This window comes from Pantherophis guttatus, chromosome 4 (assembly GCF_059756535.1).
Source record: "Pantherophis guttatus breed Tessera chromosome 4, ASM5975653v1, whole genome shotgun sequence".
NCBI lineage: Eukaryota > Metazoa > Chordata > Lepidosauria > Squamata > Colubridae > Pantherophis > Pantherophis guttatus.
In genome coordinates, this window is record NC_142066.1 from 26,793,796 (window position 1) to 26,821,352 (window position 27,557).

At 40.7% G+C, this 27,557-nt stretch overlaps 1 protein-coding gene across 1 annotated transcript; it reads left to right on the forward strand.

Moving 5' to 3' along the window:
* The first annotated feature begins 46 nt into the window (after nucleotides 1-46).
* On the forward strand, nucleotides 47-27,456 carry KIF22 (kinesin family member 22). The gene is made up of 14 exons (XM_034419680.3): nucleotides 47-643; nucleotides 2,147-2,349; nucleotides 3,980-4,107; nucleotides 4,231-4,379; nucleotides 6,855-7,295; nucleotides 7,384-7,537; nucleotides 7,949-8,023; nucleotides 11,132-11,234; nucleotides 11,396-11,567; nucleotides 13,050-13,164; nucleotides 13,252-13,328; nucleotides 14,813-15,016; nucleotides 16,251-16,310; nucleotides 27,144-27,456. Exons 2-14 carry the CDS (start codon nucleotides 2,153-2,155, stop codon nucleotides 27,192-27,194), a joined length of 1,926 nt encoding a protein of 641 aa, XP_034275571.2. The 5' UTR covers nucleotides 47-643; nucleotides 2,147-2,152; the 3' UTR covers nucleotides 27,195-27,456.
* The last annotated feature ends 101 nt before the right edge of the window (nucleotides 27,457-27,557 follow it).

A 27,557-nucleotide genomic window follows, 5' to 3' on the forward strand; every position in this document is an offset into this window, starting at 1 on the left:
CCCTTTTTTTAAAAAAACGGATTATGTCCGGTCTCCCTGACAACCATTTTAAAAAAAAAAAAATTGAATAAATGAGTGTTATTTATTGTCCTGTTTTCACACAAAATTAGAGATTAAAAACTATTACGAGTGAACAAAAACAAATAAAGCCTGGACATTTAAAAATGTATTTATAAGGAAAAGTGCAAGAAGGACCTCTTGAAGATTGGTGTGGCAAAACTCATGTTCCAATAGAGGAGAGATTGGTTTCTTTAAGGTTTCTAATCGCAATACAAAAAAAAAAATAGGAATCTGTGGAAAATTAGTTCAATGTCAAATAGGTGTTTATTAAGAATGCGTTTACGCCCTACGTAGCATTTCCGTTCCGAATTTATCATTTTGCTGCGCATGCGTATCTTCTTCAAACGGCCTTTTGTTCCAATGCGCATGCGCACCTTTCCCGTCTGTTTTTCTAAGCCCTTCTCACGTCTCTAGAGGTCGCCGCACTTGAGAGAGCGATCCGCATGCGCAGGAGGCAAACGCAAGTTTCCTTTCTTTTCTCCCATTGGTCTGCTTCCCGTTACGAGGCGGGCTTAGCGCCAAATACAAACGGAGATAGGGATTCGAGTTGTGCACAGGGCGAAGTGGTTTGGGCTTGGTAAAGGTGAGTGCAAATGTGTGGCTGGGACACTTAATTTTTTTGAAACTGGCATTTGGAAGTAAATCCCATTTTAGATGCTTAGAAAGAAATCCAAGTTCCATCAAAAGCCTCCTTGCAAAATAGGGCTTCGATCCGACATCAGAGGGGTTTTTGCCTCCAAAATGAAGTCCAGTTCCTTAAATTTCATTTAATTCAAACAGCTTGATGCAAGATGGATCGCCCGTCGATTTTTTTTTTCTAAATGCATGTTTCATTTTCCTTGATTGCTTATAATACCCCTTCCCATACCATAGTATGCTTCTATGGAAATGTATAGTGGTTAAGTTCAGGAACAATTCCAATGATTTAAAAAAAAACCGTGTTTTTTTCGATCAAACTGTAATAAAACACCACAGTATTGATGTTAAATTATGAAAGGGTTAATACCTATGAACAACGGAATTTTATTTCTTGTGATTCTTACTTTAAAGATAGTTGGGGGGAGGGATTCCTTAAAATGATCACAAAAAAACATGTTAAACACTATTTTTCCCCCCTAAAGAAACAACAGAGAAGTGAAAAAGCAGTCTGGTTTTGATATCTAATAAATGTCAAGATGAATAAGAATAGCTTTAGTTGCTTTCAGAAGTCAAGTTTACGCTTTAAAATCTACTTAGACTTTTGTAAAGTAGGCTGAAGCTGCCATTCCCAATGAGGGTAAGGAAGCAGGGAGGACAAAAGTTAGGAAAAGCTCTCTCTGAGAAAGTAATTAAGAAGGAACAAAGTTGTTATGGAAACAAAGGGAAAAAATGTCACCTGAATCAAACAAAAGAAATTCAGTCTGAGCACATGGGAAACCCCTCTCCCAAGTTCCAACAACAGCTACCCAGAGCAAAGCAAGGACTGTGGGGGATAAAAGGGGTCCTGCCAACCCTTTGAGTTGTCTTTGGACTCAGAATTGGCAGCTTCTGTCCCTTTGGCTAATGCCTGCCAGCCTTGTTGGGGATGTGGGTAAGGATGAGTGAGTGAGTGTGTGCGCATGTATGAAAGAGCAAATAGACATATATTGCAACCAGTAAAGTTTGCTGTTATTGGGTTTCCATGTATTCTAAAGCAGGGGTTCCCCATTCCCTAGTCTGTGAACTGGCACTGGGCCATGGCATGCCAGAAACTGGGCCGCACAAACAAGCGAAGCCCCATCCATGGGATCCAGGCAACATGCAAAACCATGCCCCTCTCTGGTCCATGGAAAAACCTCTCCACGGAAATCTGATCCTTGGTGCCCAAAAGCTGGGGGCCACTGTTCTAAAGAACTAGTTGTGCCACAGTGTTGAGTTGAAGTTGATTTGCGTGTGGCAGTTTTCCAGAGCTGTGAGTGAGTGAGTGACCATAAGCCAAACCTAGGAGAACATGTGTAACACTTAAAAAAAATAGGATGCCATTGCCTTTTGTTGGTCTTCTGTTGGATATCGTAGTATATACATTGGCTAATACATTTGTTCAATCCTGTATTTTTCCCCCCCACAGGTATTCATGGCAACTCATCAGCGATTAAGCCGGGCTGACTTCCACCACTCTGATAATGTCTCTGAGCAAGTACAGGTTTGTGTACGACTACGTCCAGCTGTGGGGACTGGACTAGGTCAGGAAGCTCCATGTGTACGAGGTGTGGACTCCCACTCCTTGGAAATTCTCAACTGGAGAAATGAGTTGGAGACTATGAAATACAAGTAAGTTGGATAGGGGATTCAATACTATTGGGGGTGAGTCATTGGCCCCCACGGAGAGGGCTCGCAACTTGGGTGTCCTCCTGGACACGTGGCTGTCTTTAGAAGAGCATATGACGGCTGTGGCCAGGGGAGCTTTCTATCAGGTTCGCCTGATTCGCCAGTTGCGACCCTTTCTAGATCGGGACTCCTTATGCACAGTCACCCATGCCCTCGTCACTTCCCGTCTGGACTACTGTAATGCTCTCTACATGGGGCTCCCCTTGTGGTGCACACGGAGGCTCCAACTGGTCCAGAATGCAGCTGCGCCGGTGATATTGGGAGCGACATGGCGCTCACATGTAACACCTCCTACGCGAGCTGCATTGGCTCCCGGTGGTCTTCCGAGTGCGCTTCAAGGTGTTGGTTCTTACCTTTAAAGTGCTCCATGGCTTAGGACCTGGGTACCTACGAGACCACCTTCTGCAACCGATAACCTCCCACCAACCAATACAGTCCCACATAGTGGGCCTCTCAGGGTGCCATCACTAAAGCAATGTCGACTGGTGGTTCCCAGGGGGAGAGCCTTTTCTGTGGGGGCACCTACCCTTTGGAACAGGATACCCCCAGGGATAGGAATGATCCCAGATCTCCGTACTTTCTGTCGTGCACTTAAGACCTTTCTGTTTCACCAAGCCGTGCTAGCATAAATTTCTTCTAATTGTTCTAAATATTATGCTGAAGATTCTTAACTGATGAGTTTTTTATCCAAATTGGTTTAATTATTTTAAATTGCTTTATTTCACATTTTATATGTATGTTATTTTGATTGTTCACCGCCCTGAGTCCTTCAGGAGAAGGGCGGTATAAAAATTAATTAAATAAATAAATATATACATATATACATACATACATACATACATACATACATACATACATACATACATACATACATTTGAATGACACTTAGTGCGCCTAATTTTCCACAGGGTTGAACTCTGCTACATGAGCAATGACAGATGCTTTTTCTTCTGGGTCATGCTACTTTTTATGATTAGCCTCTTTACATGCACGTATTATGGGAATGAACTGCTGGGATGCATTATATGAACAGAAGTTAGTTTGATTTGTGGTTAAGATACCAGGAGACACAGAGTTCTAGTTCTGCCTTAGAAATGAAATCCGGTTGGGTGACTTTGGGCCATTCTCTCAGCTCAACCCATCTCCCAGGATTGATGTGGGGAAAATAGAAGGAAGAAGGTATCCATACTCAAGGAGTATGCTCACTGCCTCGAGTTATTAAATAATAATAATAAAGGCAGGGAATAAATAATAAAATGTCAACAATATTTTGTGGTTCAAAACTGCAGAGGAAAGGAGCCCAAGAGCCATAAGAATAGATACATGGGAGAAATATTTTTTTAATTATATCAGTGGGTATATGAAGGCAAGTAATTTGGTAGCTTTCACTAAACTTCAGCAAGCATATCTAATTGCAGAGGAGTATGGGAATTGTAAACAGGTTATATACTTTTGCATTAAAACAAACTTTTGGATTTGTTGTTCTATTTTTCAAGATCGCTAAAGAAAAAATTCAGAGAAGCCAGTAAACCTCTGTCCTACTTTCCTTTCACATTCACACGTTCTTCACCAGGTTTGATGCATTTTATGGTGAGGCAGCCACCCAACATGATGTCTACATGGGGTCAGTTCAGCCTGTCTTACATCATCTGCTGAAGGGGCAGAATGCTAGCATACTGGCTTATGGACCAACTGGAGCAGGTGAATATAAGGCAGTGCTACAAAGAAATCAAATGAACCCAGTTGGGCTCATCTGGGGGAAAGAACTGGGCTAAAAGGAGATGATGATGCTATACTGTTCTCATCTTGTCTCCTGCAAATCAGGCAAGACACACACCATGCTGGGCAGTCCAGATCATCCAGGAGTGATCCCTCGAGCTGTTCGAGATGTCTTGCAGATGACAAGGGATGCTTCAGAAGATAAATGCAAATACTCTATCTCTATGTCCTATCTGGAAATCTATCAAGAAAAGGTAAAAATATGTGATTTACAGAATCGTACAAAGGGGAAATTAAGCCCAGTAAGTATAATGGCGCAGAATGACAGGATTTTTCTGGGAAGAGAGGAATTTAAAACATGGGAATAAAAAGCCAGATCCGATGGAGAGAGCATGGCCAATTGAGTGAATCAGCAAGTGATTCTGTTGATGGATGCGATGTGTTTATATTTAAAGGATTTATCACTCCTTTTAATGGAAAAATGTGTTGAATATAAACACACTACCTCTTGTTTACTAATTGGTGTAGGAAGCGCTGGACAATCTTTTTTCTACTTTCATTCAAGGTTATTTGAACAAGTGGGAACTGAAGCAAGGGACCGGGGAGTCAGAGCACAGACAGAGTGGAGTTAGGCATTCAGACATAATTTCTGATATTCCTCCATTCTTTTCTGATAACTTTGCCTATCCCTCTCTCCCCCAAGAAGTAAACTTATGAATAGATATTTATTTATTTATTTATCGTATTGGTGCTTGTACATTGAGAGCCAGGGAGTCTACAATGTTATTACAGAGTAATTTGGCTGCCTAAAATTACTAGATTGTTTAGTTCACATCACACACTATCCAGGGTGCACCGCAGGGAGCAAACTAGTTAACACACACAATGGCTAATGTTGGTGTCATCTGGACCTTTATCGTCCACTGATTTCGCCTTGCATTTGGGCAAGACCAGCGCAAGTTGGTTTATTTCTACCACACAAAGTGCTATTAGCTTCCCACCAGACTGGTACTTATTTATCTACTTGCATTTTGTATGCTTTCGAACTGCTAAGTTGGCTGAAGCTGAGGCGAGTGACAGCACATTCCTTCATGTGGTGCTAGGGCTAAAACTGAGTACAAAGAGCTGAACTTTTGTGACTGTCAAATCCAGCATCTTTAAGCTACTGAACCACTGCACCCCTAGGGATGGATATCTCTCATGGAAGAGTATATGTGTACCTCAGAGTTGAATGATATTTATCACGTTTAGAAACTGCCCATCTTCCTCAATATATTGATGATGCTAGTTATTCTCATAAAAAAATGTCTGCAGGAAAACAGTCAAGCTCAGAGAACCATAAGAACCTAATACTGTAGATACTTTTTATTGGAAATCTCAGTTTGACCTTTTGAAGGAAGATTTTGAAGTTAAGCCAAGATCTTAAAATAGGCCATATTGCTCAATCTTAGCAACTTTAAGCTGTGTGTGGACTTCCATTCCCAGAATTCCCCAGTTAGTATGGCTGGATGGGGAATTCTGGGAGTTGAAGTCCACACAGCTTAAAGTTGCTGAGGTTGACCACCAACACAGAAGTACACCATAAAGGACTATGGGGCCTACCCTAGCCTAGCTGACTGGTGATGCAACATTTATTCCTTATCACCTCACTGTTTCATGGCTCCCTCAGAGATGTCTCTATGTTTTGATGCCCCCTGATATTCTATATTGTCCTTGGCTGGAATTATTTCAGTTCCAAAGATTGATGAAGAATTGAGGCATGACTATTTGGAAGGAGCAGATGGCAAGGGAGCACTTGCAAAGGAGAAAGGAAAAAAAACACAAGCTTAAGGACTAGAGCAGGGCTGTCAAACTCCCGGCCCATGAGCTGGATGCGTCACACACTGGTCACGCCCGGTTTAGCAAAGGGGGAAAAAAGTCCCGATACATCGTGACGCTGCTGTGACAAAGCGAGTTTAACACCCCTGGACTAGAGGAAGGCAAAAGAAAGCTAATGGCTACAGAGAATGAAAGAGATGAAAGGATAAGAAAAATAAGACGTGTAGGAGATGACCAGGTTGGCTGAGTCTGAGGGCGGCTTCAAACGCATCATCGGTTTAGAATTACTATGTTCCATAAGAGTTCTAAGACTAGCTCCCCCTTAAATCTGTTGACTTATCTGGTGCCTATTTGTCTTGACCATTACTAGATCAGATTCCTCTGAATAGGTAGCAGGAAATAAACTCATAGTGCTTTTGAATTCTCTCTTGATTTCCTACGTCTGACGCATGTGAAGAAAAGACTGGAGAGATGTGGGAATTTGTAGTTCTCAAGATTTTGCTGGGTTCCAGCTATCATCAGCCCAGCTCTAATGGCTAGTGCTGAAGGATGACAGTTCTCATGGCAACAACAGAAATCTAACAGAGAGTATTAAGGAGAAAAAAGCCTCTTATACCTGAAGTATAATAGGCAGGAAAAAGACTCATTTGACCGAGGACTGAAATGAGTGTCTTAAGAGAAAAACGAGAAACCAATGTAGAATTGATTCAGCAACCTGGCATTTGAGAAACTTGAGATTTGAAAAAAGGTTTTTTTTAACAATTTAAAAAATCAGTGCCCAGGTTATTTACCTGGGGAAAAATGTTCTTGCTGGGATGCATCAACTTATCTGGGGGAAAGATAAACAAGCAGTTGAGGAGGGGTGCATGTGAAATTCCACATCCACCATCCATTTTTCCTCCATTCCTCAGGTTTTGGACCTTCTTCAACCCTCCCTCCGAGACCTGCCGATCAGAGAGGATCGTAACTACAACATCCTGGTGCCAGACTTGACCCAGAAAGAGATCATTAACTTTGCAGACTTTGAAAGCCATTTTCTGCCCGCAAGCAGAAAGCGAACGGTGGCATCAACTCAGCTGAACCAGCGCTCCAGCCGCAGTCATACTGTATTGCTGGTTCTGGTGAACCGGATCCGGGACTGGCCCACATATTCTCACCAGACTGCGAAGCTGTGCCTCATCGACTTAGCAGGCTCCGAGGACAATCGGCGAACGGGCAACAAAGGCCTACGCTTGAAAGAGAGTGGAGCCATCAACAGCTCCCTCTTTGTGCTCAGCAAGGTGGTTGATGCCCTTAATCAAGGTTTGCCTCGAGTTCCCTATAGAGACAGCAAGCTGACCCGTCTGCTGCAGGTAATTGGGGTTCATTTTTATTTTCCTGTGATGGGAAGGAGTTGGCATCAGGGACTGATCTTTTCCCTGGAATCTCCCTTTCCTTTAGGACTCTCTGGGAGGCAGTGCCCACAGCTTGATTATTGCAAACATCGCTCCAGAAAAGAAGTATTATTTTGACACTCTCACAAGCCTCAACTTTGCTGCAAAGTCCAAACAAGTTGTGAATAAACCCTTCACCCAAAAAACCCTGCCACAAACTGGTAAGTCAGGAATTATGAGGACTGGGCTTTGGGGGAAAGCTTTGAGAATTCTGGAAGTTTTACACCTTGGAAGGTACCAAGCAACAAAAATCTGCTTTATAACCTTCAGTACTTGAACCTTCCATGAGTAAATTAAATGAGAAAATATTGGTGTTAATTGCTCTACCCAGAAAGGCTAGGCAAATGGTGGCAGTGTAGTGTACTTTTTCATCATGGCACCTACATTCTAGAACATTTTCCCAAGGTCTAGACCAGCCATGCTGGCTGGGGAATTCTGGGAGCTGAAGTCCACATATCTCCAAGTTGCGAAACAGTTGAGTTTACACAAGCTTTTAATGGATGTAGTAAAAAAGAAAATGTTTCAAAAGGTTCAGGGGCAAAAAAAGTTAATCAAATTTAAACCTTATATAGGTAATAGAAAACCAACAAAATCTGGGGAAACTGAAACTCTGAACAACCAGCCAGAAGCAGGAAGATCTATCTCAGGTGAGTTCATGAAAAGGGAGGAGGGCTGACTTTATTTTACCTTCCATTTTGGGGAAGGGAGACCTTTCTTCAGCCTTAGCATTAATGCTCCAGAGAAACATTTCTCAGTCGGAATTGAGAGGTCACTAGGAGTTCTGCCGGAGATTGTAACTGAAAAAAATATATATTCTTTTTTCAACTTCTGTACACAACATAATGCTAGCAATTATAGTGAGGGAAAACTTACACACTGCATTCGGCTGCTGGCCTGCTGATTTCCTGTTGTAAATGTAAAACATGGACCTGTGTGGGTTAGAAGGATATTTGCAGGTTCCTTGAGATCTGAAAATTATTTCAAAGATTTCTCTTTGAAATAATAATGTGCATTATTCTTATGTCTTAATTTGTATTGTGTAGGTTCCTATCTGACAGGTGGAATGTAAGTTAAAAACTCTGGGATCCATGAAATTTTTTGTCCTTTTATCTTCATTTCTCAAGTAGCTCCTTAACCTTAATCTACATAATAAATGTGGATCTTTTTCTGAACATTCTGACAAGGAAGTCACCCTACCAAGTATTGCACTTTGCTAGCTATAGAGAGGCCAGAAAACCGGAGTTCCACTTGCTTCTTCCTGAGTAAAGACTGGGATTTTCCGTATAGAGAGTTGGTGGGGAATTAGGGGGCCAACCTATCAAATTATAGTGGGTTTCAGGCATCAAGTAAAATATTGCCTCATTTTCCTTCTGTGACAGAGAAGTATCCTTAGAAATTTTCTAAATCATGGAAAGAAAGGATCTTCCAAAACATGGCAGATGAAGGCCTATATTCCAAATTCACTTATCATATTTTACGGACTATAAAACACACTTTTTTGTCTCCCAAAAGGGGGCAAAAATATCTGTGTGTCTTATAGACCGAATATTTCTGAAGCCCCGCCCCCCTGCCAGCCATTTTTTGGCCTCTGCACTCCCTCTTTTTGGGGCCTTTTTTCAGCACTTTTCAGCCTGTTTTGGGGGCTTTTTTTTTGGCCTGTTTTTGAGGCTTTTTTTGGCCCATTGTTTTTGGAAAAAATGGGCCGAAAAAAGTCTCAAAAATAGCCCCCCAAAATCCCCCAAAAGGGGCTGAAAAACGCCTTGAAAATGGGCCAAAAAAGGCCCCCAAAATGGGCTGAAAAAAAGACTGGAAAAGGGCCGAAAAAAGGGAGGCCAAAAACTTTTTTTGTTTTGTTTTGTTTTTCTCTTCTAAATTTAGGTGCGTCTTATAGTCAGGTCCATCTTATAGTCCGAAAAATACAGTATGTGTTATCCACTGCAGTCAAACAAATCTTTCCAGATAACAAGAGTTAATTGTTTGTTAAGGACTCTGAAAAAGAGGGGGCTCAGATGACCCTGCTTTAATCTGAGGGGCATTTGTTGCCTTCTGAGCTTGCTTGTTTTCTTGCAGATGTTTCACTACCCAAACTAGGTAACATTATCAGTGCTAGAAAGTAGCACTGTTTGCTATCAGTTTATATTCTACTCACTTGCCAGTCAGTGTTGGTGGGGGTGGTCTTAGAGATTCTTTGGTTATACCCCAATCAGGACTCCAATCAAGAAACTATCAAAGACCCAACAGTAAACAGCCCATCCAAAGAATTTCTAAGATCACCCCCACCAAAACTGACCGGTAAGCCAGTAGAATATAAACTGACAGCAAACTGCGCTCTTTACTAGCACCGATGATGTTACCTAGTTTGGGTAATGAAACGTCTATAAGAAAACAAGCAAGCCCAGAGAGCACCAAGGACCCCTCATGCCAACCCTGAGCTACAAAAATTCCCCTTTACTACTGCTTTAATCTATTTGCAAATAAATAAGAGCTAGTGCTGGGGTGTCCAACTCTGGCATCTTTTAAAATTCCCCAGCCAGCATGGGAGTTGTCATCCACAAGTCTTAAAGGTGCCACAGTTGGACACTTCTGGGCTAGAGTGTACTTATCCAGATTCTAAGACTCTGTAATCTGCTTTTCTGGCAATAACGTTAATTATTAATAATTAATTATTATTAATGTTATTAATTCATGAGATTAATGAGACTTTATAGGGTTATATCTTGACTAGATCCTTAGCTGGGTTCTGCTTCTGCTACTACAGCTTGTGGGACAGTAAAGGTAAAGGTTTCCCCAGCCCAGTCTTGTCTGACCCTAAGGGGTAGGTGCCTATCTCTTGTTTCTTAGCCGAGGGAGCCTGCATTGTCTGAAGATGCTTCTGTGATCATGTGACCAGCATGACTATATGCCAAGGTGCTTGTGGGACAATAGACTTATATTGGAGACTACAGCTGAGAATACTTTCCTGGCAATTTTTTCCATCTTACCTGATCTTTTAGTTTCCAAGCAACAAATAATAAAAAAAAAGAATGTTGTCTTTTACAAATTCAGTTTGTTAGCCTATTTTAATGCTCTTTTTTATTTTGACACATGATGGAATGATTTTGAATAATATACAACATAAAAGGCAAAATCATAATGTAAGATATAAGGTTCCTTTTCCTAAAAGCGGCCAATGGAGTTGGACAATAGGGAAGAGACAGGTTTTGAGAATTTTATTTTTATATCAGATAAACAAATGGCTATCTTTTGACAATGCACTGAGTCATAAAAAAGCCAGTTTTAGCCTACAGAATTGTACAAAGCAACCTAGGTGATTAGTTTTATGGATCAGCCTATCATGCGACGGCAGGAACTGAACTGATTGAATACCGTTAATGACCTCAAAATTTGAGGTGAGTTGAGCCCAAAATTTTCTGTTGCTAAGCAAAAGAGTTCTTAAGTGAGTTTTTGTCCCATTTTACAACCTTTCCTGCCACAGTTGTTAAGTGAATCACTGCAATTCTTAAGTTAGTAATGGATGTTAAATTAATCTGGTTTCCCCTTTGACTTTGCTTGACAGAAGTATCGCAAAAGGCGATCTCATACTGCCAAGTGTCCAAATTTTGATCACAGGACCAGGGAAGACACTGCAACAGTCATAAGTCACTTTTTTGGTACCATTGTAACTTTGAACACCCATTAAATGAATGGTTGTAAATTGAAAATTACCCATAAACCGTAACTGTTGGACAAAGACAGCTAATCCTCTTCTTCCACAGATGGCAAGAGGCCTTGTCTGGGCTTCAATGATGCGGGCCCTGAGGCCAAGAGACCTTGCCTACAAGAAGAACAGCCAGGGCCATCTGAAGAGAAGCCACTCAGGTGAGTCACCAGGTATTTGGTAGATTTTGGTGCAGTCCAGTTCTTTCATGCCACAGAGCCAAGCCACCTCCCAAATGCTGAATCAAGGGATTGTTGCTCTGGCTGGAATGTTGAAAGAGTGAGACAGAATCTGACACAAAGCTGGTCTTTTTTTGTACCAGTTGTTTGCTGCCTCTTGAGAATCTTGACCCCACTTTGGCTGAACGACTGCTACGTTTAGAGGCCCTAGAGAAAGAAAAGGCTGGGAGCCATGCATTACCTCTCCTTAACACACCACGCAGGGAACGCCTGAATGTTCTGAAACTCCTGGATGAGACACGCCGTGAGCTGAAGGTCTGTCTTTTGTGTTTCTGTTGCTCTGTTTTGATGTGAATAAGTAAAATGGTGCCTTGATACTCAACTGCTTTGAAATTCATCGAATTTGGTATTCAGTGCACAAGCTAGAACTTGTCAGTGTCCGTTGCCCTGTGACTCACTACATTATTTCTTATGGGAAAAATCTGGTACTCATAGTTTTTGGTATTCATTGCGCTTCCTGGAACCAATTTATGATGAGTATCAAGGTACCATCGTAATAGGTATGCAATATGTAGTTGGATGCTCTGATTAATTGGTTAAAAAGTGTTTTGGTTGATTAAAAAACTGGCCCTCATTAACCAGTCAGATTTTTAGAAGAATGCTGGGCTTTTATCTATTTTTAAAAATAAAATTCATCCATGCTGAAAATTGAGCAGAGTTTAACATAGCCTTTAAACTGAGGCACTTCTTTCCTGTTTTATACAGATAGGAATCTTTCTGCTAAGTTGAAGCTTTTTAAAAGAAATGTGTATTGTCTTCAAAGCCTGTATGCGAATCACAAATGGATTCATCTGATGGAAATATATGAAACCCTAAGCATTTTGTCTGATAATTGTTCTTTTCTCTCTTTTTTTCATCCTCACTTCTTTTTTCCAGCTACAAAGGAAGTTAGCTACAAAGACTTTCCTCTGAGAAAGATAGAATGTAAATGTATCGATCCCAAGAGCCTAGGAGAATATATTATGGTGTCTTCCTCACCCATCCTGTCATCTATATCTTGCTAGCCTTAAATCAATGATGCCTCTAGATAGGATTGAATCTCCCATTAGCCTTGACCAGTGAGCTACTACTTAAAGAGTAGAATTATATAAATATTTGCTCTGTTCTGATCCTGAACAAGTTATTGCAGTGTCTGTCAGTCCCATTATGATGGAAGTTCTTCTTTCTTGGAAGCTTATGAGACCCAGAATTCCTTCCCAAATTATTCAGTGTTGTGGGAATGGCAGATGTTGGACTTCAAAGCGGTAAAAAAATTAACACTGAATAATATTCTGATTTCTGCTGGGTTGATCCTGTCCAGTTCATACATTCAGAAAAAATAACCACATGGTACTATTCATGTTCACAATAAGCAATAAAGGAGAGAAGCACTTAGAAGCAAAAGGTTGATAGAGTGGAGATGTGGAGGAACGGCAAAATGGAGGCCAATGAACCAGAGATGCATGGGCCCAATTTCATTTTAATGGAATGGTAAAAAGAGAAATTAGAAAGGGAGGTATTTAAATAGAGCAGGTAACCCCAAGGAGATATGGCAGATACTGTTAAATAAATTCTATGCTAGTAGTGTGTTGAAGGCATAGAGGTTCATAACAATAAAGGTGAAGATTCACTGCTATATAAGATCATGGTTGAACTATTAGTCCAATATTAGTCTTTTCCACAAAGACATCATGATTTTTTTTCTTTTTCCTCACCTATGCCTTAAATTAGCACTTATTTTGCCCCTGCTTCTTCCAGAGAGTTCAAGAAAAGCAGATAGAAATGGAAGCCCATACTCTGGAGAAGAAAGGTGCACTTTTCCCCCGAGCTGCAAAACCCCGAAAACAGGCCACAGTATTGCCCCTCCAACAAGGTGAGAAGGTTGGGAAGTTTTTTGAAGTCAGGCCTTCCTTTTTCTCCTGTGTTGCAAAGTCCCAATTTGCTTTCTTTTCCTCTCCAGTGCAGACACCTGTCAAGAGTCAGGAAGAAGAGGAGAGTGTTATTAAGAAACAGAAGACCAGAGGCCGAAAGAAAAAGGTGGGTAAATAGGTTTTGGCTTCATTTTGGTGAAGAACAGGAAGAGTAGCAGAATTTTTCTCCAGCCAATTGACTATATGTATCACACTTTTTAAGATAACTTATAAACATACCAGAACAGAGGTATCTCCTGGGAAGGAGCCATTTCAACCTGTGAATTGGAAGCCAACGTTCTCCATAGATGAAGAACTCATCAAATTTGCAGGTGACACCAAGCTGGCAGGAATAGCCAACACTCCAGAAGAAAGACTTAAGATACAGAAGGATCTTGACAGACTTCAGCATTGGGCACTATCTAACAAAATGAAATTCAATGGTGAAAAAAAATAAGGTTCTACATTTAGGCAAGATAAAACATATGTACAGGTATAGTATAGGTGGTCCCTGGCTCAATAGTAGTAACTGTGGGAGGAATCTTGAAGTCCTAGTGGACAATCACTTAAATATGAGCTGGTAGTGCTGCAGCTGCCAAAAATATCCAATACACTTCTAGGCTGCATTAACAGAGGGATAGAATCAAGATAACAGGAAGTGTTAATACCACTTTTTAATGCCTTGGTAAGCTCATACTTGGAATACTGCACCCAGTTTTTGACCCCACAATGTAAAAAAGATGTGAGGACTCTAGAAGGAGTGCAGAGAAGAGCAACAAAGATGATTAGGGCAATGGGCAAGCAGCCCTGAGAAACAGCTTAGTCTACAGATTTCTCAAACTTGGTAGTGCTTCTGGGGCTTGTCATAGCTTCAATGTGTACATTGTACCACCAGGCAGAAGAATTAAGGGTTGGTCAGTAACTCCAACCATTGACGGTCAACAGATACCTAACAGTTATGAGGAAAGGACAGTTTGGGAGGAGTAGGAGCATGTTAGCAAGATAGAAACTTTGAATGTGTCCTAGTTGGGGAAAACTTGAAATCTTTTTTGCAGTATGCTTTATCACAACTGCTTCATGAATGTAACTGATATGTTTCTTTTTATTAAGTTAATAATTCTTGAGGATAGTTAACAGTGGATGGGTAGGAGGTAAATTGAGGTTTGCCAATTATGAATATTTAGGCTTACATCATCTATTACCCTGCATAGGTAATAGGTAAGCATAATTTACCTATACACCTTGACTATCTTTTCTCCTTTCCTGAAATGTATAAATGCATCCTTTTGTCTATGGGAGTCCTTTTGTCAGGTGTTTCCCAAAATTTCCCATTATTTTCTGGAGGGAATTACTCCAGCACAGACTGAATCAACAATTATTTCATTAGGATTCTCGATTTTGAGGTCCTGCGTTTGATTCCATAGTGTATTCTGATGTAGGCAAATTGATGGGACCAGTGGATAATCGATCCTTTGGGAGAAAGCTCTGAGCAGATCTCATAGCTTAGACAATTATTTCTTTGCCATGATTCTTGTCGATATTAATAGGAGGTGGGGGTTAGTTTTAAAAGGCAGCCGCATTGGTCACTTTCTTTCCGTGTTTGTTCTTCAGATTCAAGACTTCGACTCTGAAAACAAGGCTCCCTCTGAGTGGGAAGTGGAGATCCATCCAGATCAGCTGGCTCATAGCAAGGCTAAAATCCTGTCCCTCATGAACTCGGGTTCCGTGAAGGATCTTATGGGTCTACACCTCATTGGCAAGAAGAAAGCAGAGCTCATTGTGAGCTGGAGAGAAAATTATGGATCTTTTCAGAAGGTTGGTGGTCACAGAAGGCAGAATTTATTTCAGATATATTGCTGATTCCCTAATTTCTCACCCGAGACAAGCAACTTTTTATCATCTGAGCTCCACGCTTTTTAAAAATAATAACAATCCAATTCCATTAATCGTGTATTGCAGCCATTGTTTGCCAGTTTTGTTTGGGGCATGGAACTCATAAAGGTGACATCTGCTTAAATATGGGATGCCCAACAGGGCTATTATTTGTAGTTAGCTGCAATAAATTGTTCAAAATTTAGACAATCCAGATTCAAAATCCTCATGGTATTGTACTTTATGCCCCAATAATAACAGTACTGTTGGTTTAAAATGTTTGCAATCTTACTTTACAAATCTGGGTATTTTGTAATCCTCCCCAATTCCTTCTCCCTCTTCGCCTTTGAAGACCACGAAGGGCATGGAAATATTGCACTGAAGATAGGTGATAGGTATTAACCTCTAGTATACCATATTTTTCGCACTATAAGATTCACCTAACCATAAGACGCACTCCCATTTTCGGCCACCGCGTGTCCCGTTTTCGGAGGCCAAAAATGGGACACGCAGAGGCCGAAAAGGGCTGAAGGGTGGCGGGTAGGCGGGGCTTCAGCAATATTCGCTCCATAAGACGCCCAGACATTTCCACCCACTTTTGGGAGACAAAAAAAGTGCATTTTATGGAGTGAGAAATACGGTAATTTGTATCCTTTTATTGATCTTATACTGCAACAAGCAAGGACAATATTCTACCACAACTTGATTGTTTTGGTGACTGTTCGAAGTTGTAATGGCATTTTAAAAAATGACTTATCACAGGTTTTCACACTTGCAACAGTTACAGCATCCTTATGGTCATGTGACCAAAATTCAGGTGCTTGGCAACTGACATGTATTGATAATTGCAGGGTCGTGTTATCACCATTTGTAAACTTCCCAACTGGCTTCCAACAAGCCAAGTCAATGGAGGAAGCCGGATTCACTTAACAACTTCATGATACTCACAACAAAACTGCAGTGATTTCCTTAACAACTCTGGCAAAATGAGTTGTAAAATGAAGCAAAACTCATTTAATAGTAGCCTCCCTTGGCGATGGAAATTTTGGGCTCAGTTGAGGTCATAAGTTGAGGACTATCTGTATTAGGGAGAGTTCTGAGGATCATAGTTAATATTTTTTGCCCAGTCTAAATGATGGGCTATACTTTATTGTATCAATTTGTTTTCTTTTTATAGGTACAGGATCTTCAGAAAATACATGGTATTACAGCCAAGCAAGCAGACGCTTTTATTAAGGTATGCATTTAGTCAAGTTTCTACTTGGTACAGAGAAAGTTTTTATCTAAACTTACAAAAGTTTTATCTAAACTTACAAAATTACATTATGTAATGTAATTGGATCAGAATTCCAACTGGTAGTGTGGTTGATGGCAGGGAGTGATGGAAGTTGTCATTCAACATCTGGAAATTCACCTTTATGTAATCGTCTGTCATCCCCCCCTCCTAAAAAATAGGATATAACATGAATATTCTGTTCAGCTATAGAATCCCAATACTTTTCCAGCATCTAATTTATGAGTTAAACATTAAAGTCTTAGCACAAACAAAAATAAGGGTAAACAGTGATAACAAATAACTACAGAGAAGTATATAGTTTCTTACGCAAAGCCAGAAAAAATGCTAATTTCATAATTTGCTAACAAAAATAATAATTTTACTTTTTAATGAGAAGTGATCTAGCACTTTGAAGGCTAATTGTTTTGGAAAGACTGCCCTGTATTTCCTTTCTACTATAAAGTTTGCCTCGCTTAGCAGCAGTAGAGGTGAGACTAAGTGATTTATTCCTACTCCACTTCCTAGATAGAATTCCTTGCCACATATAGTAGTGACTAGCTTAATAATTAAACATATTTTTAATTAAGACATAGTTTCTGAGTGCTGCGTTAATGGCTTGATTCTACAATGGGTGAACTTGCAATTTCTAATAAGGCACAATTCCCAGTTTAGCATTTGATGGATTTTAAAACCATTATGTGCTGAGTTACAGAAGACATTTAATTCCTCTTTGTTGCTCATCTTAGCAAACCAGAAATCTGTAAATTTAGAATTTTCATGTATTCAAGTAGCAGCTTTAACTCACATGAAAAAGGGAATAAGGGATAAAAACAAAATAAAAAGGAACAGGGCACAAAAAGAGAGATTGCGTACCTAGAATTGGTCATGCTTAGAGCAGAAATTAATTAAACCTGTTAGTCGTCACTAATTTGATCCACTGTAATTGGTGGATTTATTCTCAAATTGGAAGCATCTGGATCCAAACTACAGTTGGAAAACTTCCATCGGAAACAAAACTAGCTTGTTTCTAATAGGTAAAGGGATAATGGGTGTTTTTTAATCTGTCCTTACTTTACACACATACATCAAAATATAATATACAAATGAAAATGAAAACAATGGAGAAGTGGGGGAGAGAGAAATGTAGGATAAAGGAGAAAAAAGCATTAGCTTCTGACTCTTTTCAGTGCAATAGAATAATAACATTACAGTCTCAATATTTACTTTTGCATAATTAATAGCCATTTCTATAACAACAAATTTGTCTAATCAGCAAAACCAGTGGTGAAATCTAAAAACTTTTGCTACTGGTTCTGTGGGCATGGCTTGGTGGTCATGTGACCAGTGGGCATGGACAACTTGACATCACTCACCGTTAAGCACATTCTGAAGCACGTTCTGCCCTTCTGAAGCCCCCAACGCTTTGAGTTTCCCTCTGCCATCTGGCTTGACTGCCTAAGTGAACCTCGGACCCTTCTCTTGCCCCGCTCTCCATCCCGGAGGGCCGCACATTCCCCCCGCCAATCCTCCGTACAAACTGCCCGCCCCGTTTCTGCAAAGGCAGAGTGCCCCCCTTGCAGGCCGATTGAAGGGGGGGAGGGGGATGCTGCAGATAAGGCTGCCTTCCACCCAGGCCTCCTCCTGCAGCCAAACGTGCTCCTCCTGCAGTGTCCGTGCCCTTTCCTCAAATGGACTGTGCATGGGGCACTTGGGGAGAGAGAGCAAGAGAGGTCTCCAACCTCTGTTTTTGTGTGTGGGATAGAGGGAGGTAGGGAGCAATCTGAAGCCTAGGCACCCAAACCTCTGGCAACGCCAGAGGCAGCTTCTGAGTAGCCCTGAGTCAGCCAACTCCACCTGACCTGCTCCCTGAGTCTCGCCGTTCTCCTCGCTCCCCGCCCCCAGCAGCGGCAGGCTCTGAGGGATAACAGGGCCTCTCATTTTTCCCACAGTGCGGCACACACTTGCTATCTCTGCCTGTCTGCTTACAAGCAGTGATCTTCTCTGCTTCTCTCGGGACACTTGTGTGCGGACACCATGCATCACTTGTCAGGGCTGAGCAGGGAAGCCGCTGTCACACCACTCCCCCTTGCAGAGCCAAGGCAGTACACTTCATCTCCAGGCTGGCCACTGGCAAAGAGCCACGCAGCTGACAGTCGCTCAATGCTCCACACACAGCATCGCCCAGCCACCGGCGGGGACGGACAGCCAGCCCATCTTAGGCTTGGGCTGGCTGGTTGGTTGGATCAGCGCTGCAGCCGAGGCTGAGAAAAACTGAGGTTTTGCGCCAGGTGGCTGGCCCTGCAGTGGCGGCTTGAATAGCCCGACTAAAGCAGGGGTGAAATGCTCCCGGTTCGAATTGGATCAGGTGATCTGGTAGTAATTATGGCAGGTGGTTTGGAGAACTGGTAGCGATGGTGGCACGAGGCTCCGCCCACCCACCTGGGTGTCATTACTTCCTGCTTTTAAAAGGTAAAAAAGGCTCTGACAATCACAGTTGTGCCTTACGATCGTCAGAGCCTTTTTTTATACCTTTTAAAAGCACTTTTTTTACAACCTATTTGCCCGAATAAGTTGTTAAAAAATGCTTTTAAAATAAAGGCTCTGACGATCGTGTGCCACAGCTGATCACACCCCTCCCCGTGCACGCAGTTCTACTTACCTTCCCAAGCCTCCTTTTGGTGTGCACTGCACACGCCGGCACCTCACTTTTTTTTTTTATTGAAAAGTTTTACAAAAAAGAAAAAAAAATTTTTTTTCAAATATTTCCCCTTCTCCCCCCTCTCTTCCTTCTCCCCCCCACCCACCCCAGACTTCCCAGAACAAAATACAGGGTAAAACAATTAACAATCATATGCTAAGCTAAGCTAACTAACTACAGATTCCTATCCCCCCTCAACACTTTAACTCGCCTTTTACTTAACTAAATATACATACTCTTAACTTTTCTATTCATTCATAAGCTATTAGATACTTTTTAGTTCAATATTTGTTTTGAATGTAATCAATCCATCTTCTCCATTCCGATATATATCTTTCTTGTGAATGATCTTTCAAGTATGCTGAAATTTTTGCCATTTCTGCCAAATTGCCACTTTTAATGTCCATTCTTCAATAGTAGGCAATTCTTCCTTCTTCCAGTATTGCGCCACCAAAAATCTAGCTGCAGTTATTAAATTTAAAATCAATTTAGTCTCTATAAACGTACAATCTGTGATTATACCCAACAAAAACAATTGTGGAGTAAACTATCTTCTTTTTAAGAATATTTTGGATAATCCACCATATTTTAATCCAAAATCTGGATCTGGATGGGGAGGAACAGACTCAGGCTCAACCCATCCAAGACCGAGTGGCTATGGTTTCCGACGTCCCGATATAGTCAGTTGGTGCCATCACTGACTATTGGGGATGAGTCATTGCCCCCCACGGAGAGGGTTCGCAACTTAGGCGTCCTCTTGGACTCACGGCTGTCTTTAGAAGAACACTTGACGGCTGTGGCCGGAAGGTCTTTTTATCAGGTTCGCCTGATTCGCCAGTTGCGTCCCTTTCTGGATCGGGACTCGTTAAATACGGTCACTCATGCCCTCGTCACTTCACGCCTGGACTACTGTAATGCTCTCTACATGGGGCTCCCCTTGAGGAGCACCCGGAGGCTCCAGCTGGTCCAGAATGCGGCCGCGCGGGTAGTTATGGGAGCAGCATGGTGCTCCCATGTGGCTCCCCTCCTGCGCGAGCTGCACTGGCTCCCTGTGGTCTTCCGGGTGCGCTTCAAGGTCTTAGTTACCACCTTTAGAGCGCTCCATGGCTTAGGACCGGGGTACTTACGAGACCGCCTTCTGCCACCAATATCCTCTCACCGCCCAGTACGCTCCCATAGAGAGGGGCTTCTCAGGGTGCGTCAGCCAAAGTGTCGACTGGCGGCCCCCAGGGGGAGAGCCTTTTCTGTGGGGGCACCCACCATCTGGAACGAGCTCCCCCCAGAGATACAGAAGATTCCGGATCTGCGCACTTTCCGCCGTGCCCTCAAAACATTCCTGTTTCAGCAGGCCGGCCTGGCCTAACTTTCCCTTTATATTGCTTTTGATTTTATTTTAAACTGGGATGTCTTGAATTATCTAGGACCAGAGTGTTTAGTATATTTTAATTGGTTTTTTTTAATTAACGTTTATATTACATGTATTTTTTATCGTTCACTGTTCACCGCCCTGAGTCCCTCAGGAATAGGGCAGTATATAAATTTAATTAATTAATTAATTAATTAATTAATAAAATGCTTTAATTTTTTTACAAGTCCACCATATATGATAATAAGTAGCATTGTCACAATCATTTCTCCAACACTTAGATTGCAAATTCGGATACATAAAAGCCAACTTTTTAGGATCCAAATGCCATCTGTAAAACATTTTATAAAAATTTTCTCTTAAATTTTGTGCTTGCGTAAATTTTACATTTCTAACCCATATTTTTTCCCAAGTTTCCATCATTATTGGTTCCTGAATGTTTTGTGCCCATTTGATCATGCAATCCTTAACTAATTCCATTTCTGAGTCTATTTCTATCAGTATATTATATAATCTTTTTATATGCATTTGACCTTGATCTCTAATTTGTTTTACCAAATTTTCCTCCTGCACGATACCAATTCTCTGGTCTTCTTTCCATCTAGCTTGCAACTGTCCATACTTAAACCAAGTTTGAATTATTTTTTCTTCTTTTAATGCCTTTATAGATTTTAACTGCAATATACTCCCTTCCATTTTAAGAAGCTCTTTATAGGTAATCACCTCTTGCTTTTGTTCTACACTTATATTCTCTATCGCATGTCTGGGTATTGCCCATATAGATATCTTATAATTTAACTTATATTGGTACTTCTTCCAAACTCGTAACAAGGCATTCCTTAGTATATGGCTTTTAAAGGTCTTATCCACCTTTTTGTCATATAATAAGTAAGCATGCCATCCATATAACAAATCATATCCTTCAATATTCAATATTCTTTCTTCTGTTGAATTAATCCAGTCACTAATTATTGTTAGGACAGCTGCTTCATAGTATAATCTTAAATTAGGCATTTTAAGACCTCCTCTTTCACATATATCTTGTATTATTTTTAACTTTATTCTCGGTCTTTTCCCTACCCAAACAAATTTATTAATACCCTTCTGCCATTCCCTCAAATTATCATCTTTCTTAAGTATTGGTATCATTTGAAACAAAAATAAAAACCTAGGTAAAACATTCATTTTTATTGCTGCTATTCTTCCCAACAAAGATAATTGTAATTTTCCCCAATTCTCCATTTCTTTCTGTATTTTTTGCCATAGCAATTCATAATTATTTTTATATAATTTTACATTTGAGGCTGTTATACCCCTAAATATTTAACCTTTTTTACTATTTCAAATCCTGTTAGTCTTTCTAGTTCTTCTTTTTGCTTTACCGTCATATTTTTAGCTATTATCTTTGTTTTTTGTTTATTTATTTTAAATCCAGACATTTGGCCGTATTGGGTAATTATATCCAGTAAGCCTGTAACTGATTGTACTGGTTGGGTTAAAGTAACAACCAAGTCATCCGCAAATGCTCTTAATCTATAATCATGATGTCTAATTTTAACTCCCTTTATTTTATTTGACCCTCGTATTTTATTCAGTAATGGTTCCAAAGTTAAAATAAACAATAATGGTGATAAAGGGCATCCCTGTCTTGTTCCTTTTTCAATTTGAAAAGTTTCTGTTAAACCACCATTAATTATTATTTGTGCTGTTTTTCTCTGATATATTGCCCTAATAGATTGTGTAAAGTATTCTCCAAACTGCATCTTCTCTATTATTTTCAATAAAAATTGCCAATTCAATCGATCAAATGCCTTCTCCGCATCCAAAAAGATAAGCACTGCAGGGACTTGGTTGTTCCTTTCCATATATTCCAATAAGTTTACAATTTGTCTTACATTACCTTTCATTTGTCTCCCACTTATAAATCCAGATTGGTCATTATGAATCATTTGTTGCATAATTACCATTAACCTATTTGCTGGTACTTTAGCAAAAATCTTATAATCAGTATTTAAAAGCGACCTCGAAACTTGACAGCGATATTGGCCTATAATTCTTAGGCTGACTATGATCTTGGTCCTCCTTTGGAATCAATGAAATAAAAGCTGTTCTCCAAGAAGGGGGTACATCTCCTCCAGCTTGGATCTTCTGAAATAGTTCCTTAAGCGGTTCTATCATTTCTAACTGCAAATTTTTATAATAAACAGCTGTCAATCAATCTGTGCCTGGAGCTTTACCCCCTTTCAACTGTTTAATTGCTAAAATAATTTCCTCCGAAGTTATTGGTCGGTTCAATCCTTCCCTCTGCTCTGGTGTAATTACAGGAATATTCTCCTGTAAATATCTGTCTATGTCTTTACCTTGAATTGTATCACTAGCATATAACTTTGTATAAAATTCTAAAAAAGCTTTTTTAATCATATTCTGTTGATATACCTCTTTACCTTTGAATTCTATTTTCTCTGTAGTACGTAACTTTTGTTTCTTCCTTAACAAGTAAGCTAACCATCTACCTGGTTTATTTGCATTACAAAAAGTATTATGTTTAGCATATTGTAAATTAGTTGCCACTTGATCTGCCATCAACATATTAAACTGCCCTCCTAACAAATTTATTGTTTCCTTTATTTTCTTATCTGTTGGATTCAGTATGAGTGCCTGCTCTTTCATTTTTATTTCCTCTTCTAAATCCCTGTTTTTTTTCTTGTCTACGTCTATATTTATTATTCAAATGTATTAAGGTTCCTCTCATATATGCTTTACTTGCATCCCAGACCATTTCCATAGGTGTACCTTTGTTCATATTCATAACAAAAAATTCTTTCATTTGTTTTTTACAATCTTTCACATTTTCCTCATATCTAAACAAATTTTCATTTAACCTCCAAGACCTTCTAGGTCCCTTTTCCTGCTCTAATTCCATCCACACAGGACTATAATCAGATAAAATTCTTGGGCATATCTTCGTCTTCTTTACCCTAGAAAAGAAACCATTAGTAATCAATATGAAATCAATCCTGGAAAGGGATTGATGTCTGTCAGAAAAAAAAGTAAAATCCTTTTCTTCTGGGTTTCGTTCTTGCCAAATATCTCTCAACTCCATATCATCCATCATGTCAAAAAAAGATTTGGGCAGTCTTGCACGTTTTTGGATATTTTGAAGTAATCCTTTTTTGTCCTTTTGAGTGTCCAGTACTCCATTCCAATCACCCATTAATATACACGATTTATAATCCCATTGTATTATTTTGGTCTGCAAAAACTTATAGAATTTTTCTTGCTGTTGATTGGGAGCATATACTCCAATTAAAAGTGTTTTCTTCCCCTCTATTAAAAGTTCAATTGCAATATATCTTCCTTGAGCATCTGCCTCAATTAATTTAGCTGTTAAATCTGTCCTTAGGTATATAACTATACCATTTTTCTTCTCTGGGGCAGATGCAACAAAGTGTGTTCCCAACTTTGAATTTATCAAATATTTTTGATCTGTCACTCTAATATGTGTTTCTTGCAGACAAATTATATCATTTTTAAACTGTTTCAGATAATGAAATATTTTCTTTCTCTTGTGGTGAATTTAAACCATTGACGTTCCAAGTCAGAAATTTAGTTGCCATTCTTGGCACCTTGAAGCTTTAAAAGAAGCTTTAATAGAGCCTTGGTAGTACAGTGGTCTAAAGCACCCTGTTATTAACCCAGCTGCCTGCAATTACTGCTGGTTCGAATCTCTCCAAGGCTCAAGGTTGACTCAGCCTTCCATCCTTTCTAAGGTGGGTAAATTGAGGACCCATTTTGTGGGGGCAATAAGTTGACTTTGTATAAATATACAAAAGTATGAAGGCTATTGCTTAACGCATTGTAACCGCCCTGAGTCTCCGGAGAAGGGCGGCATATAAATCAAATTTAAAAAAAGGGGGGGGGCAGCTGAAGATCCTCCTGCACCTTTCTCTTCGGCCTTGCCTGCCCCCCCCCCGCCCCCCACTGCTTCTGTTTTTGTAGCTTCTTGCGCTTTCATTTGAGTTTGCTGTATCTTTAAATCTTGTTCTTTTCGCTTTGCTGCTGCACAGGTCTGCCTTTGTTCTTGTGGTTCTTCTCTTTTTTCCGCTACAAGGTTGATCAGTACCAAAAAATTGCAATAAATCTTCTTCAATAAGCGAGGTCTCTCCTGCAGCTTGTAGCTGTTTACTTTCCTTCTGTCCCTGTATTGCTAGCTCTTCTTTTCTTCTCCTCATTTCCTGAGATGGTGGGCATCCAGCCTTTAATACATTAGTATAAAAAGCTCTTGCCTTCCAAATTGTGTTAAGGCGATACCTTTCTCCCATATAATTCACCACCAGTCCAGTTGGAACATCCCATCTAAACTGAATCTGTCGATTTCTAAATTCATCCACCAAGAAAGCAAACTCCTTTCTGCTTCTCAACATTTTGGGGGGAATTTCTTTCAGCACTAAAACCTCTTGTCCTTCAATTTGAAGTTTATTTTTATAGAAAGCTTGTAAATTTCATCGTTGTAAAGTAAATCACAATGTCTCTTGGCAATTGATTCTGTCTGGCAAATCAGGAATTAACACGATATATTTTGTCAATTTGCAATGAGAGATCTGCTTGTTGCTCCCCAGTTATCTTTGCAAAAGCCCCTGCAAAGATCTCTCTCAAGTTCTCTCGATTGTGTTCTCTTAAACCTCTTACTCTCAGGGCAAATTCCATCGCTCTATACTGTAAACATCACCACTTCATCGTCTGCCCTATCCACCTTGGTCTGAACTTCATCCATTTTATTTTCCAAATTCAAATTGGACTGATTAATTTCTCCTACTCTTTCATCCAACAATTCAATGTGTTTTGCCAGACCCTGAAATGCCATTACTATGTCTTCTCTTATTTCTTTATTGCGAGTTTGTATAACTTCTTTAATTTCAGCCATTTCTTCAGACACTCCCTTAATTTTCCCTTCTAAAAAGGAAGTTTGTTGCTTCAAAGTGTCCTGCAAAGATTCCTGTAGAACTTCCAAAGTCAATATTTGTGGGTTTGAAGTAGACAAAGATTGTAATTTTGATGGTTGTGCTGGCGATCCTCCAACACTTTTAAAGCCAGATTTTATTTTCTTAGAAGCCATTTTTAGCTTTCAATTTATACTTCCTACAGCAACCAAATCTATAAGTCCAAATGTTTTTAAATCTTTTGTAAGTATTATAGTTTATTTAAAGTCCAAACTGTAGTCTTTCCACTTTAAATCTTTCTTTCTTTGGTGTAGAGTCCAATAATCCTAAACAGCCTTAGAAGCCTTAGAAGCGCTAATGATGTTAACTATCAGCTGATTTGCGCTATCTTGGCGGTTTTAACGAAATCGCGGGGCTGACGGTCTAAAAGGAGCGTCTGTCAGTGCCTGCGGTGCCACTGGAAGTCCCGGCACCTCACATTTGGTGCGCATGCGCAGCCAGCGAACCGGTATTAAACCGGTTCAGATTTCATCACTGGACTAAAGTTGTACTTGCCGGTGAATGTTGGCGCGAGGGCCTCAGCTGCACCGCTGCTCCAACCAGCCAGCCCAAGCTGGGCTAGCTGCTCCATCATGATGCTGCACGCAGGGTATTGAGTGGCTGTTGGCCGTGTGGCTCTTTGCCAGTGGCCAGCCCGGAGAGGAAGTGCACGGCCTTGGCTCTGCGCTCGGGGATGCTAGGAGAAGTGGCGTGACAGTGGCTTCCCTGCTTAGCCCCGACAAGCGTTGCATGGTGCCCACACCAGTATCCCGAGAGAAGCAGAGAAGATTGCTCCTTGCAAGCAAAGGTAGCAAGCGTATGCTGCGCTGTGGGAAAAATGAGAGGCCCTGTTTTCCTGCAGAGCCTGTCGCTGCTTGAGGGGGGGTGGGCGAGGAGAACGGCGAGACTCAGGGAGTAGGTCAGGTGGAGCTGGCTGACTCAGGGATGCTCAGAAGCCGCCTCCACCACTGCCAGATGTTTGCTCCCTCCCTCTCACACAAACACACAAACAGATATTGGAGAACTCTCTTGCGCTCTCTGTCTCCCTCTCTCTCTCCCTCCCTCCCTCCCTCCCTCCCTCTCTCTCTCTCTCTCCAAGTGCCCCATGCACAGCCCATTTGAGGAAAAGGCACGCACGGCTAGGCGCGTTTGGCTGCAGGAGGAGGCATGCCACAATGGGGTGGTTTTGTTCCCCACGGTGGTGCATCAGGAGGGCAGGCAGACGTCTGCAGCTGACAACTATAATGAATACGTCCACCTGCCCTCCCGAAGCAGCCCCACCGCTGTTTGCTTTCGTTTCGCGGCGGGAGAAGGAAGAAAGCGAACAACGGCGGTGTTCCAGGAGGGCAGGCGGACATCTGCAGCCAGGTGGGGAGAGAGGGAGGGGAGAGCAGTGGCGGCCCCTTCCAAGCATAGCCCATGAAGGCAGCAGGCAAGGTGGCCCTGGTGTGCCTGTTGAGTGGGTGACTGGGTGGGGCCACCAGGAATGATTGCTACCGGTTCAGCGAACCAGTGCCAATCATCACTACCAGTTGGTCCGAACTGATAGGATTTCACCCCTGAGCAAAACCCAAAGTAAAGTTTTATTCATTATTTAGTTTATTTTATTTCAAGCACAAATCCTTTTGGATTGCTAAAGGAAGTTTCAGTCATAGAGATAATCAGCCTAATGATGGAACAGTTCAGAAAGTAGCTATATTCTTTATCTGTGATGAATAATGGCTTAACATTGCTCTTTTCTAATTATCTAGGCAAATATCTTCAAATTTCAGAAATCTTCAGTAACTGGAATGGCACTGTGAAACAGCATCCCCCATCCCAGCCTTTTTTATTATTATTAATATTGATCATCTGTTCATTTTTATTTAACTAATACAGGTATTTAGCTATATTAGATGTTTAAATCTCAGAACAATATTTTTAATAATTACATTGCTCATCCTTGGCCTTTCACTGTAAACAATTCAGCATTCACAACTATCATCAACGTTCTTCATAAAGAAGTTGGTAATATTTTCAGTGGAAAAACAAGGAGAAATGATTAAATTTTTAAATTTTGGACAATGCTGTCTCAGACCATTTCCTTTTTTCAGTCTCCTTGGTGAAAAATTCTGAACTTAAGCTAGTTATTTGGAATGTTATTCCAAAGGTTTGTATACATTTTC